The sequence below is a fragment of the Candoia aspera genome, chromosome 2 (assembly GCF_035149785.1).
Source record: "Candoia aspera isolate rCanAsp1 chromosome 2, rCanAsp1.hap2, whole genome shotgun sequence".
Classification (NCBI taxonomy): domain Eukaryota; kingdom Metazoa; phylum Chordata; class Lepidosauria; order Squamata; family Boidae; genus Candoia; species Candoia aspera.
The window spans coordinates 109,337,011-109,350,792 of NC_086154.1; the positions used below are offsets into that span (position 1 = coordinate 109,337,011).

At 44.4% G+C, this 13,782-nt stretch overlaps 2 protein-coding genes across 2 annotated transcripts in view; one reads left to right on the plus strand and one right to left on the minus strand.

The window, feature by feature from the left end:
• RECQL5 (RecQ like helicase 5) overlaps nucleotides 1-2,299 on the plus strand; it is a 74,526-nt gene extending 72,227 nt beyond the window's left edge. The window contains exon 20 of the mRNA XM_063293095.1: nucleotides 91-2,299. Coding sequence (XP_063149165.1) covers nucleotides 91-191 — 101 coding nt within the window. The 3' untranslated portion in view covers nucleotides 192-2,299. The remainder of the gene's footprint in view (nucleotides 1-90) is intronic.
• A 547-nt stretch (nucleotides 2,300-2,846) lies between these two features.
• The window catches only part of MYO15B (myosin XVB), a 75,148-nt gene continuing 64,212 nt past the window's right edge, over nucleotides 2,847-13,782 (minus strand). The window contains exons 40-43 of the mRNA XM_063293100.1: nucleotides 11,067-11,197; nucleotides 9,637-9,770; nucleotides 3,902-4,039; nucleotides 2,847-3,395 (exon numbers count right to left, since the gene is read on the minus strand). Of these exons, the coding sequence (XP_063149170.1) occupies nucleotides 3,336-3,395; nucleotides 3,902-4,039; nucleotides 9,637-9,770; nucleotides 11,067-11,197 (463 nt within the window). The 3' untranslated portion in view covers nucleotides 2,847-3,335. The remainder of the gene's footprint in view (nucleotides 3,396-3,901; nucleotides 4,040-9,636; nucleotides 9,771-11,066; nucleotides 11,198-13,782) is intronic.

Sequence of the window (13,782 nt, forward strand, 5' to 3'; positions counted from 1 at the left end):
AGATAATTAATGCACGTGCGCACAAGGGGAGAGAGAAATAAACCACAATAAGAATGTCATTATCTCAGGTGCTGCTTTTTCTGTTTGCAGTGAAAGAAGAAGCGCAGAGGCTGATCAAGACATTTTTCAGAAGACGGGACAAGTGTGAAAGCGAAACAGACTGGCAAGAGCTGACCAGCTTGGAAACGTGACTCATGAAAGGCCCTGCTTCGCTTTGCTGGTTGTGACAAAAGACTGTCCCTCCAGACTTCACTGTAGCTGCGCTTTGTAATGATTCGATGGGGAAGCGGAGGGAGAGGGCAAGTGAGGAGAGCGGGGCACCAGGGTTAGGGACTTCATCTGCACAACAGATTTTCCCTGTCTGAAAGAAACTTAAGTCATGTCGCTGTCAGGTTTTGGATGCAGTCCACTTTCCTTCTTCTAGCAAGTATGAATGAGCTGGTTTTTAGTATTTGACTAGGCGTATGGTTTTGACTTGAGACTCTCCCAATCTTTTAATACGGATTTTACTGGCAGCAGCCTTAAACAGAAGACATGCATTTGCCTCACTCAGGGTTTCTTTGCTGTGAGGGTGCGTTGTTATAGGGTACTTTGGAGAAGCCCGGCTAGTTTATCATTGGAAGGAAACCCGGAAGGGTTATTTTGGCCAAAGCTCTTTGGATTTTTGTTCTTTTATGATGTTGACATGTTTCTTTTACTCTGAAAGTATTCTCCTGCACCAGAATTTTTTTTTTAATTAAAACTCATACACTGTAACAAAATGAGAACCCCTAAGCTGACTGGGCTGCATGTTGACAGAATCTTCCCTGAGTTGGTAATATAATATCAATTTCAGTACAGTAAATTAAGGGCATAGCAACCAGTATTAATTAAACTAATGCAGCTTTTTTTAAAGAGCTGTTTAGGGAGGAACTTCCAATATGGGCAGCAGGAACTTTATTGATGCTTAACCTTTCCTATGTTATTTCTGTTCCCAACTGCTGCTCCAGCAACCCTGCTCCCACACGAAGTCCTCAGTGCACAATTGCTGGATTCTGTCCTGCTCCTGTGTCGGTCAGTATTTGCTATGTGCCCTTCAGGGATCCCCTGCCTGGTGCCCTTTAGATGTGTCTGGCCTGCAGCTTCCTTCATCTCCCGCCAGTATGACCAGCAACTTTGTTGGCTGGGAACGATGGAAGTTATAGTCAAGGCTGGGTTTGGGAAGAGAGTTCTGAAACTTTATTTTTAAGGAGAGAATGATATTGAGTCTTTCTTCTGCTCCTTGATGGCATGTCTTTCTTTATCCAAGCAGGAAGGTGCACAGCTATTATGACTGGAAATGTCTAGTTAGGAGCAGATTTTTTTTTTCTGTCCATGAAACCTCAGGAATAAAAAGAGACCACAGGTCAATACTCCCCTCCCCAAAGATTCTGTTCTTTGCTATCAATCCAATGGAAATGCTTAAAATATTAAGGAAAATTGCCATTGCAGTGTCAATGCGCATCACTCTATAATTATGTAGAAGAAATATTTTGTATTACATTTTTATTTTTGCATATGGAGTAAATTCTGGACCCTTACAGGAGATCATTATTCACAAACATTTCCAGTGGGTTCTTGCAAGGCTGTTTCACAGATTAGTTGTATGGTGAGGAGCTATAACTTTTGGGGGGAATCCTTGGAATCGCCACATATATAAAACGGGTTTATTGCATTAATATACAGTTTATGTGTATATGTATGCATGCTTTTAGGTAAATATGTAAAATTAGCACCTTAAAATATAAAAAATGTGAGAAATTTATCAGCCACTATAGTCTCCAGTTCCCACCTTGAGGACAAGGTGCTTCAAATTGCTTTGTTGTCAGGCAAGGAAAAAAATATTTTCACAGCCTGCTTACATGTCCTGTCATAACTAGGGAAATAAATGTGCGTTTGAAAGAGAGATTTTTTTCCCCGTAGGTCAAATACTTAAAAGCCATATTGCTGTGCTGTGCCTCCAACCTGGACCTAACTAATAACTCAGTATTATGGCAAAGTGGCCCAGAGCTTATAAGGAGAATGCTCCTTTATTGGTATTTAAGAGGAACTGGACATACTTGGAGATTCTTGGTTAAAATAGTAATTTTTATCATTGTGGTTTTTTGACCCGTGCCTTAGATCTGTCCCTAGAGAAGCCACCAATCTTTCTGGTGCTGAAAGCTCATAGATGATGGTGGAACTGTGGAAGAGATCTTCTAAATAGCTTCTGCTGGGGCAATAGGTTTTGTTACTTTAAAGGTACATGGCAAGCTGCTAATAAAATGAATGTTAAAGACGTTACCCTGGTTGCTTTTATTTATTTAGAACAAAGCTTTATGTGTGTGGTAAAGTTAGTCTATGGCTCCTTAGCATAGTCTGTAAACTAGGGGAATTTCCAAATGGGAATCATTCTGCACTCCAGGTAAAGCACATACCTTTGTTTGTGTTCAGCAGCTAAGCTGATTTATTTCTGGCTGCAGTGTATCTAAAATGACACAAACAGAAATCTTCCCACTTGCAACCTTGAAGCCCTACCAAATTTGCAAGTGGGCTGTTTCATTCATTCATTCATTCATTCATTCATTCATTTTAAGAATTTTTACATAGACTAAAAGGCTTCAGCCTTCCCTTAAGCAGAGAAGCTGGCTGGGTGACTTTGGGCTAGTCGCTGTCTCTCAACCCTAGATTGGGAAATGGAAAAACATCTATCTTCCAGTCTGGCTAGATCAGCATGGTAGATTATGGTCTATAACCTCAATGAAGGAGTTTTCATCCTGCAAAGGACTGATTCAGGCTGATAATAAATAAGTGTGTCTGTGTAATAAATAACTGATTCGGGAAAGAACTCTAATGATTTGTACTTTTACTGTTCTGGACACATTTAAATAATTTAGATGCAAATACAGTAAACGGGTATCAGAGAGGAATAATCTTTTCTAACAGAGCAGCTGTTGCATGTTGAATAGAACTTTAATACCACCTATACTTGTAATACAGTACTAACCTAAGTTTTCTCTGTGTTCGAAAGAGGGAGAACCGGCAATGCTGTTGTGAATATGGTGTTCGGTGCACCACCCAAAGATACTCCAAAGCTACTATAGTATATTTGTACTGCTTGAAGTTGAGAAGCTGCTTTTGCTGTCTGCAAGTCCAAGGGCTGGAAGTAATGCAGGGAAGATGATATGAGAATGGTGGGTGGTGGTTCGAATAAATGAAGTTTCCATAGCACGCTTCTTCTTGGAGAGAAAGCACTTGGCAAGGAGACATATCAAAACAGCATGGGCATTTGTTGAATACTGGGGAAAAATACTGCAGCCAACTTGTATTGGTTGTCACTAAATCTGGGAATCTGCTCCATCAGTGATGATAGTAATTAAATGATATAATGCTTTAGCCTGTCAAAAGAGAAAGTTGTGTGAAATGCTTTTTTCCTTTCTTACATGCAGTTTTTCCTTCTAAAGTGTAGTCCAAAACGAACATCTGTCAAACCTTCAGTATAACTCTCTGTGCCTGTACAAATACAGTACATAACTTTTAGGTTGACATCGTGTTCCTTCTTCATAAAGAAAGCACTTGAGTGCTTTAGAACCACACTTGGATCTATCAGAATTTTATCTGCTCTCCAAGTCCATCATCTGCTTCTTGCTTGGTCTGGACCACAAATCACTGAGGTAAGCAAGCAAGCAAAATCCAAAAGTCTTGGCAGGCCTGGTATTCTCCCTTTCTCTTAAAGCTAGAACAACCCCATTTTCCCCAGACATACATGCTGGGTTTGTTTTTTACAGTGCAAAGCCACAGCTGCCGTCTGTATAGATCTGTGGTGTGCTATCTTTGGTTATGATTTTTTTTAAAAGATGACATTTAGGTTATTTCAGTAAAGAGATGGCACAATTAACATTACCTGTTGTAACTCAAACCAGATTGTCTTGGGATTTTCTACTGAGCCGTAGTTGATTTCTATGCCCGGAAAGCCGGTTACTCCAAGTGGGCATAAGGTTTTCATCCGGAGTATCTGCTTCAGTGGAATGACCTGATAGCTCTGCACGTGAGGAAAGGCATGCATATCAGACATTGCAGAGCCAGTAATCACTACTTGGGCTTTTTCATACTTCAGTGTTCCCCATCTCCTTTTCAGCCAGCTTCCATTAAGTGGCAATGTTCTCAGCGAAGGCTATAATTACATGTCATGTCCTGACTAAGCAAAGACCACGCCGAGATGAGGAGAAAGTCTCCAGTGTTTTATTTACTGCTATTGTAGACAGAAAATCCCACCAAGCGGAAGAAGTGTGGGAAAACCCAAAACTCAAGGCGGGTCTGTTCTGCGTCTCTTTGAATGACAGCTCAAAGTCTCTAAACTACACATGCGTTTTCCCCCCTGGATAGGGGCCTCCTCCTGCTCACCTTCCCTACCCATGACATGTCATTAGCAATTTTGTGAATGATTTTTAAAAGTAAATTCCACAAATACAGTTTCCCTGTTCTGTATGTGTGTGGGTTAAAATACATCAGTAAAGGTCCATTTGGGGGGCTGAATGTGGCCAACAGCATACAGATAACTGTGAATGCAGAATGTTGCTATGTACACAGAATTGTGTTTTGACAATTTTGGTATGGAAGATTTGATCTAAATTTATATTTATTTGTTTCACTAGGCTTATAAGCTGCTCCAGCTGTTACCAGCCCTGAGTGGCTAACATATCCCTTGTGGCTTTCAGGGGCCATGCTCCACAAGTGACTGGGTGTGAGACCCTGTTCTTCAAGTTGAGTTCCCAAGAACAGTTGGGAGTGTTGCTACTGTACCAGCCTCCCTGCTGCGTAGCAACCTCCCTGCCTGGGTTGCTGGAGGCCATCTTGGGGTTGGTGGTGGAGTTCCCCAGGCTTATGGTTCTGGGGGACTTCAACCTGCTGTCCCTGGGGTGGGCCTCGGAGGCAGCTTGGGAGTTCATGACCACCATGGCGGCCATGGACCTGATTCAGATTATCCGAGACCCAATTCGGGACAGTGGCCTCACCCTGGACTTAGTTTTCTTGTTGGAGCAATGGCAATGTGATCTGAGGGGAGAAGTACATCTCTCCCCTTTGTCATGGTCAGATCATGCCCTGGTGAGCCTGAGATTCTCTTATGCTGCCCCCCTCCGCAGGGAGGCAGGACCTATTCGATTGGTCCACCCCAGGCGACTAATGGACCCGTTAGGGTTTCAGAGGGAGCTGGGGGTTCTACCCAAGGATCTGCTACACGGTCCAGTGGAGGCCCTGGTGGTGGCCTGGAATAGGGAAGCAGCTATGGCCTTGGACAAGATCGCATCTGTGCAGCTCTCTTATCCCTTTGAACCCGATACTCCCCATGGTTTACGGAGGAGCCGAGGGTTCTGAAGAGGATTAAGAGATGCCTAGAGCATTGCTGGAGGAAGACAAAGACCGAACCTGACTAAACACAAGCTAGAGCCGCTATTAAGGCCTACCTTGTGGTGGTAAGAGCGGCGAAACAGTATTTCCCCACTCTTATTGCATCTGCAGAATGCCACCCGGCGGCCCTGTTTAAGATTACACATTCCCTTCTGGGGAAGGGGGATCCAGAGATCCATCTACAGGGCCAAGCTGAGGAGTTTTCTGGGCATCTGCAGGATAAAATCGCTCAGATCCATTCCAAGTTGGACTCTGAGCGTGAGGCAGTGTCTGGGGAGATTCCCTGGGGGACGTTCTTACTCTGTTATCTGGGAACGGTTTGAGCCTGTTGAGCCTGAGGAAGTAGACAGGATCCTCCAGACTGTAAACGCCACCACTTGTCAACTAGACCCATGCCCCTCCTGGCTGGTGAAGGCAGCTTGGGAAGGGGACATGTGGTTGGGTCCAAGCGATGGTAAATACTTCCTTGAGAGGGGGGGTATTCCCGGCAGCCTTCAAAGAGGTGCTGGTGTGCCCCCTCCTCAAGAAACCATTGCTGGACCCTAGTGTACTGGACAATTTTCACCCAGTCTCCCACCTCCCCTTTTTTGGGAAAGTGGTTGAGAAAGTGGTGGCGCTGCAGCTCCAGAGGATCCTGGATGAAACGGATTATCTAGACCCCTTTCAATCAGGTTTCAGGCCCGGTTATGGGATGGAAACTGCATTGGCCGCACTTATGGATGATCTCTGGCGGGAGCGGGATGGAGGGAGTGCATCCATCCTGGCTCTTCTTGACCTCTCAGCGGCTTTTGATACCATTGACCATGGTATCCTTTTGGGTCGGCTCAGGGAGTTGGGGGTTGGCAGCGTAGTTTTGCACTGGTTCACCTTCTTCCTCCAGGCCCGGTCCCAGTTGGTGTTGATAGGGGAGGAGAGATCAGCCCCACGGCCCCTTCTTTGTAGGGTGCCACAGGGATCAGTACTCTCCCCTCTCATCTACATGAAACCGCTGGGTGAGATCATCTGTCACCCTGGGATGGTGTATATCTCCATCCCAGGTGAAGTAAGTGATGCTATGACCACCCTTGCCGAGTGCCTGGGGGCTGTGGGGGCCTGGATGGGGAACAACAGGCTTCGACTGAACCCTAGTAAGATGGAGTGGCTGTGGATTAATGGCACCTCGGGTGCCAGGAACTGGTCATCTTTGGTTCTGGATGGGGTTGCACTGCCCCAGACAGACCCAGTGCGTAACTTGGGGGTCCTCTTGGAATCACGACTCCTGCTTGAAGAGCAGGTGGCAGCCGTGGCCAGGAGGTCCTTTGCGCAACTTCATGTTGTGCACCAGTTACGCCCTTTCCTGGACCGAGAGGCCCTTCGAACAGTCAATCATGCCCTGGTCATCTCTCATATAGACTACTGTAATGCACTCTACATGGGGCTACCCTTGAAGAATATCCGGAAGCTTCAGCTGGTCCAGAATGCAGCCGTGCGGACAATCTTGGGTGTTCCAAGGTTTGCACACGTAACACCTTTGTTGCGTGAGCTGCACTGGGTTCCAGTTTGCTTCCGGGTCCAATTCAAGGTGTTGGTCATTACCTTTAAAGCCCTACGTGGCATGGGACCAGGGTATCTGAGGGACCGTCTCATCCCTATTACATCGACCTGCCCCACTCGGTCATGCAGGGAGGGCATGTTGCGGACCCCATCTGTAAAAGAATTCCATCTAGCGGGGTCCCAGAAGTGTGCCTTCTCTGCAGTAGCTCCTGCCCTTTGGAACACCCTCGCTCCTGGACTTCCGAAAAAGATTAAAGACCTGGTTTTGTCAGCAGGCTTGGAATGGGAGGGGGAATAGTTATACCTGGGGATGGCTAGCACCCTAAGTGATTTTGGGGGGCCTATTACACTCATGGACTGATTAAAATCTTTTGCCACTTAGATTTTATTGTATTTTTATTTTATTGTGTTGTTGTATTGGAATGGTTTTAAATCTTAACTTCATTTTATTGTAAACTGCCCAGAGTCCCCCATGAGGCAGAGATGGGCGGTGAATAAATTTATAAATAAAATAAAATAAAATAAATAAATAAATATAAACAAAAAATTACAGCAATAATGTATCTTCTTCATGCACCAGGGAGCACTAACACTCGCTTAAAGAGATCTACCTCATAACACATCAGTCCCTGAGACTTCATGAAATACCTAGGCTTTATTGGCTTTTTAAAATCTCAGCAGGGCTGGGCTAACCAAATTTTGCAGGGACTGCGTTCCAAGGGGAGGGAGTGGCAGTTGAGAAGGCATGCTTCCGTTGTCCCTGCTGATGGCATTTCCAGAGACAAGGGATGTGGGAGGAGCCAGATACCACTGGGATTAGTCCTGAATTGCTCCTGGAAGTTGACTGATAACTAGTGTAGCTCTCATAGTAGGGGTACTTTAGTGATGATAAAGAAGCACCCAGAACTACTCGAGCAACTGCATTCTGGACCAACTGCAACTTCCAAGGAGTAAAGGGCTGTTAGCTCTTCAAGGTCGTCCAGACAAGAAGCCCAACCAGGAGCATCAGCACTACCTTTATTGTAAGATTACATTAAACAGAATCTTGCAAGACTGAAGGTATTTTTCTCCTCCTCTTAGTCTCCAGAAAACTAGGGAGGGTCCCTTCTGAAACATTCCCATGCTTTCCCCCCACCTGTGGACTGAGTTGCCTCTTAACAGACCACTTCCTAGGCCACAGGTCTTCACCCTGTTTCCCAAGGGCATTCCCATATACCATCAAATCTGTAGAGAGAATTTTGGTAGTGGAAACAAGAGGTGATCAAAGCAGGAATGACTGCAGAGCCTCCTGCTCCAGGAAGACTGTAACTGGGGGAGTGCAATGCCATCCAAAACCAAAGCTAGAATATCCCTGGAACTTGATGGCTTTAAACCTAAAGCAACTCCATCTTGCTGGCATTGAGCCTGAGCCTAAGCCTGAGCCAGACATTAACAGCCTTCAAGTGAAAGGACCTCGATATCACCTGCTGGGCCAGGTATTGAGATGTACAATTGGGTATCATCAACATACTGATAATGCCTCATCCCCCTTGCAGCTTCATGTAGCTATTGAATGAAGAAGGCATTGATTCTGTTACCCCCTGCCCCAAATGGAGGGCCCTGGGGCTCAATCTTGTTCTCTTGCCACTGGCTGGAACATCCCCCTTTAGAAAGGAGGAGAACCACTGCAAAGCTATGTTGCTCCAATCCCAACCCTTGCAGGTAGTCCAGAAGGAGACCATAACTGACAGAATCAAAGGCCGTTTAGAGTTCAAATGAAGAGGGTTGCCTGCTTCCTGTTTCAGTCTTGTCAAAGATTGTCCACAAGCATTATCAGTGTGGTCTCAGTGCCATACCTAGGCCTAAAGCTAGAGTGAAAAAGGTTCAGTTAATCCATTTCCTCCAGGGCTTTCTACAAGTAAAGACCTATTAGGGAAGGCTGAGGATTGGCCAACAGTTGTCCAAAATTGCTGTTAGTTGGGCCCTTGATGATCTGGGTTGGGTCTGTAGTTGTCATGGTAACCATGAACTCCCAAATCACCCTAACCTCACCCCCAAGGAAGGTAGATTGAAGTTACCAGCACCACCATAAGCCTTGGTCCTTCTAATTGTACTCACAGTTTGCTTTTTTAAAAATAAGCAAAAAAACACTAATGTGTTTTGGAAAATTATAATCAGGCTAATTTGCAACCTCTTAGAAAGTAAACTTCATTTTGTGGGGGTGGAGTGTCAGTGTGGTGCATTCACTGAGCTTTAACTCTGTATTGGGGACAGGAACATCCATTGGAATAAATGCAGTTTCCCCCCCCTCCAATGGTGGTGGTGGAAAAAGATGTAAAGGCCTCCTGCCCCACCAGCCATTTAATCCCAGTCATTTGAGACCTAATTAATGCTGGGCTGGACCAGATAAATAGTCTGGCTTGGTAAAGGACATCTTTTTTCATTCCCAATACAGTTCAAGAATTTGGTAGGTAGGTATCTATCGTTCCTATACTGGAAGTGTAACTTTCATACAGGCCGTATGCAACGGATGCATGTGGAAGAATGGTGGCTTAAATACATTGGTGGAGCTAGAATAAAAATGTCCCCTGACAAATACAGTGCACGGAAAGGTTGGTATCCTTGAAGGAGCCAGAGGGGATGTCCTGACCTGAGATGATACCCAACTATTCAAGTTCTAGCATTTCATCTACTATGACATTTCTTCTGGAACCCTACCTGGGCCTCTCTGCCCACTACAGTGATCTCCTCCTGGTTCACTCCTACAAGGCAAGGCGTGGGGATATCTGGGGCACTGGTCTTCTCCACAGAGTACACATTATAGCCAAAGAGCGGCAGCTGAATCACGTGCTCTGCAAGAAGAGAAATAGGATAGGGATGTAATGTCAGACCTCACAGGCAAAACCACACCAGCTGTGCATGTTTTCCAGGACAAGTTGCCATTTCTGCTAGAGCAAGAATGTGGCTCAAAGCCAAGACATTCAAGCTATGGCACTTGAACCTCCAGGTCGAAGCACTTTGCAAACCCAACAACTCTTGCAGCCGTGGTTGGACAGGTCATTGCCGTACGGTTCCCCCCTGCACATCTTCCCAAGTGGGCAATTAGAGCAGAGCGGAGTGTCGGAAAGCCTCTTTCTGTTTATACAAGATCAACAGGAGAGACTGCAGCTGCGTTTCATGATGCTAAGGATGTTTGCATTTTCTTCTCCTGAGGGATCATCTGTGCTTTTGTCAGCTCCACTACGTAGACCAAATCAAGACTTCAACTCCACAGAAAGGCTAGAACAACATTTATTGAGATTGACTATAACAGAATCTTGCATGTCTGATCATGTTGTACCTCCTCCCCTTCCTATAGTTCAGTGAATTAGGGAGGTGTCTGTGTGAGCCACTTCCGAATGTTATCTGGACGTTCTGGACTTAAAACATGTTTTACCCCTTGTCGCCTTGGCAATGGAGCTTGCATATCTCTGTCAGGCTAATCTTCCTTGCTCTCTGTAGGTTTGTTAATCCATATAGTCCTTGCCTCTGGCCTCTTCGTAAAAATGAAGATTTATACGTGCCCATTCACAGACTGAACTGACCACAGTTGCTGCTATATAGTTGGAGAAAATGGGTTAACCCACTTTGATTAGCTACGCAGGTGGATTGGGAAAGTTTTCATATTTGTTTGTTTGTTTGTTTATTTTCTATCCCGCCTTTATTTATTTTTTTTAATAAATAATGTCTTGAACAGATTTAAAATAGGGAACTACAAACAACTTGTTCAACCTCCCATTCCCCCATATAGTGAGTGGGAGAGATGCTCCATTGGACCACAGCATTTGTTAACGGGAATCAACCTTGGAGGATATCTATGCAGACACAGCTTTGGCAACAATATGCAACTTATATCCATATAAAATAAAACGATATGGCAATAAAACCATGCCAAAACTTTGCCTATTGCAAGAATCTGATCTACTCTGAGGATAATTATACAATACATGTTGACATACAATGACCATACCTTTTTGGAGGAAAGCAGGCATAAAAAATAAAAAATTCCCATCCAATCCCATGACATCACATGTAAAACATATTTCAGGTAGCAGCATGAAACCAGAACAAAGGTTAAGATTTCTGTCAAATGCAACTGTTGAACTCACCAATAAAATGTATTTGTGCCTGCAGTGGCTCTAGTGGTTCTATTGTCTCCAGCTGATAAGCCATGGCAATTTGAATAATTTCTGAACTGATGTGGGTGACTGAATCAGGGACGTAACCCTTCAGTTCCTCTCTGTTTAGACAAATAGAAAATGGAGGCTTGACTATAAACTGAAATTAGATGCTATTCAGAACAACTCTTCAACAACTGGGGAAGAATTACAGAGGATTTCTTGCCATTATTGTCAAGGGTACCTAGAAAGAACTCATGGCAAACTGCATGAATACCAAGTGCCAGTCATGCAATTGGCAACTCTAGGAATAAATACTGTAGGTAGGGGAGGACTGATGTGGACAGAGAATCAAGATCCTGGGGGCAGTCAGGGGAGATTAACTGGTTGCTCCTAGTGCGGTTTCAATTTAGAATGGGACGGCATGCCTCTAGAAAGAGAACATTAATGTGTGCAACAACCATGGTATCTGGAATCATTTTGGAGGTTATTACACAGGAGAAAGCTGTTGTGAACAGTAGGGAGCTATCTACATCAGTGTTTCTTAACCCTGGGAACTTTAAGATGTGTGGACTTCCAACTCCGTGACCACCCATTCCAGGTGCCTGGGGGCTGTGGGGGCCTGGATGGGGAACAACAGGCTTCAGCTGAACCCTGGCAAGAGGGAGTGGCTGTGGATTAATGGCTCCTCGGGATCTGGGAAATTGTCATCTTTAGTTCTGGATGGGGTCGCACTGCCCCAGACAGACCAAGTGCATAACCTGAGGGTTCTCCTGGACTCATGGCTCCTGCTCGAAACGCAGGTGGCAGTCATGGCCAGAGGGGCCTTTGAGTCTGTGTTGTGTGCCAGTTACACCCCTTCCTGGATCTAGAAGTCCTTTGAATGGTCACTCATGCCCATGTCATCTCCCATATAGACTACTATAATGCGCTCCATATGGGGCTACCCTTATGGAGGGTACATAGCTTCCTGATATTATTCCGAATAATATCCGGAAGCTACAACTGGTCCAGAATGCAGCTGCGTGGGCAATCTTGGGTGCCCCAAGGTCAGCTCATGTAACACCTCTGCTGTGTGAGCTGCACTGGGTTCCAGTTTGCTTCCGGGCCCAATTCAAGGTGTTGGTTATGACCTTTAAAGCCCTACATGGCATGAGGCCAGGGCCCTGAGGGACCGTCTCATCCCTATCACATCAACCTGTCTCACCCGATCATGGAGAGAGGGCATGCTGCGGACGCAGTCTGTAAAAGAATTCCATCTGGCGGGGTCCAGGAAATGGGCCTTCTCTGCAGTAGCTCCCACCCTGTGGAACATTCTTTCCCCGGAGGTGAGACAAGCCCCCTTGCTCCTGGACTTTCGAATAAAACTAAAAACCTGGTTTTGCCAGCATGCCTGGAGCAGGAAGGGGAATAGTTATTCCTGGGGATGGCTAGCCCCCTAGCATGGCCCTTTAGACTCACAGATTCCTACAGAATTTCTCAGTCCATCTGGATTCTATCATATTTTATATTTTTACTGTCTATTTATATTTACACTTCTTGGTTTTATAATTGTACTGAATTTTAACTTCGTTTTTATTGTAAACCACCCAGAGTCCCTCCGTTGGAGGGAGATGGGCAGTGATAAAATTAAATAAATAAATAAATAAACTCCCAGAATTCATTTCAACTGGACTTCAATAGACTTCCACTCCCCATGCTGGCTGGGGAATTCTGGGAGTTGAAGTCTACACATCTTAAAGTTTCCAAGGTTGAGAAATACTGATCTAGATTCTCACACCCCTGTGGTGCTTGCCTCTCCTGGACATTAATGATTGACAGGCTCTTGGCAAGAGGAAATAAGATTCTCACAGAGTCTTCTTTAATTAGATCTATTGAAAAGGAAAAGGAATTGGGTTACCTTGTTGGTAATGTTTTGCAGACCACTGTCTAATTTTCAGGCTCTGAGGAACTTATAACTGAGATACTACTTCACTTGTATCACCCCAAACCTGAGCTACAACATGGAAGTAATGAGCATGATCCAGGAAGCCTGAGATACACATTCAGCATTCCATATACAAAATTGTTCCGTTTTACCCTGGCTAAGCCCCCCAACCCAAAATGCAAGGGACTGCGCATAGAAATGATGTGATTAAGATGGACTAAGGATTATTTGTGGTGGCATCGCAAGAAATTTGAGGGCACTTTAACTAATACGTTATGGTCATGTTCTTTCTTACGCCCCTTTGGGGTAATGTTATACAACACTTTGACAGAATTATTGAGAAAACTCTGGTTTTTAAAGACATGTATGTTGTACTCAATTATATACTTAGAATTTAATATGCTCAGAACAAAGATGGGTTTTTCGTGCTGTAACAATAGCGAAAAGAATAAACCTTAGGAGATGGAAAAATACTATTCCAGATATAAAGGACTGGATTTCAGAAATATGCGATTTAGCAGTTTTTGAGAAAATTATATATTCAGTTACTCAGAAAACGTCACATCTCTCACTTTGGAAAAAAACTGGGCAGGCTTGATCAACACTGAAAGTTTAGTTTTTCTTTTTAAAGGCTTACAAAATTAGGTGAAATTGGGATATAGCTGTGGTGCAGTTGTTCTTTTCATGTATTTTCTTGTCTAATGTTCTTCTTTCCTTTTGTTTACGTGTATGGTAAATTATTCATTTTATGTATGTATGTTTGAAAATTGGTTAGGAAAA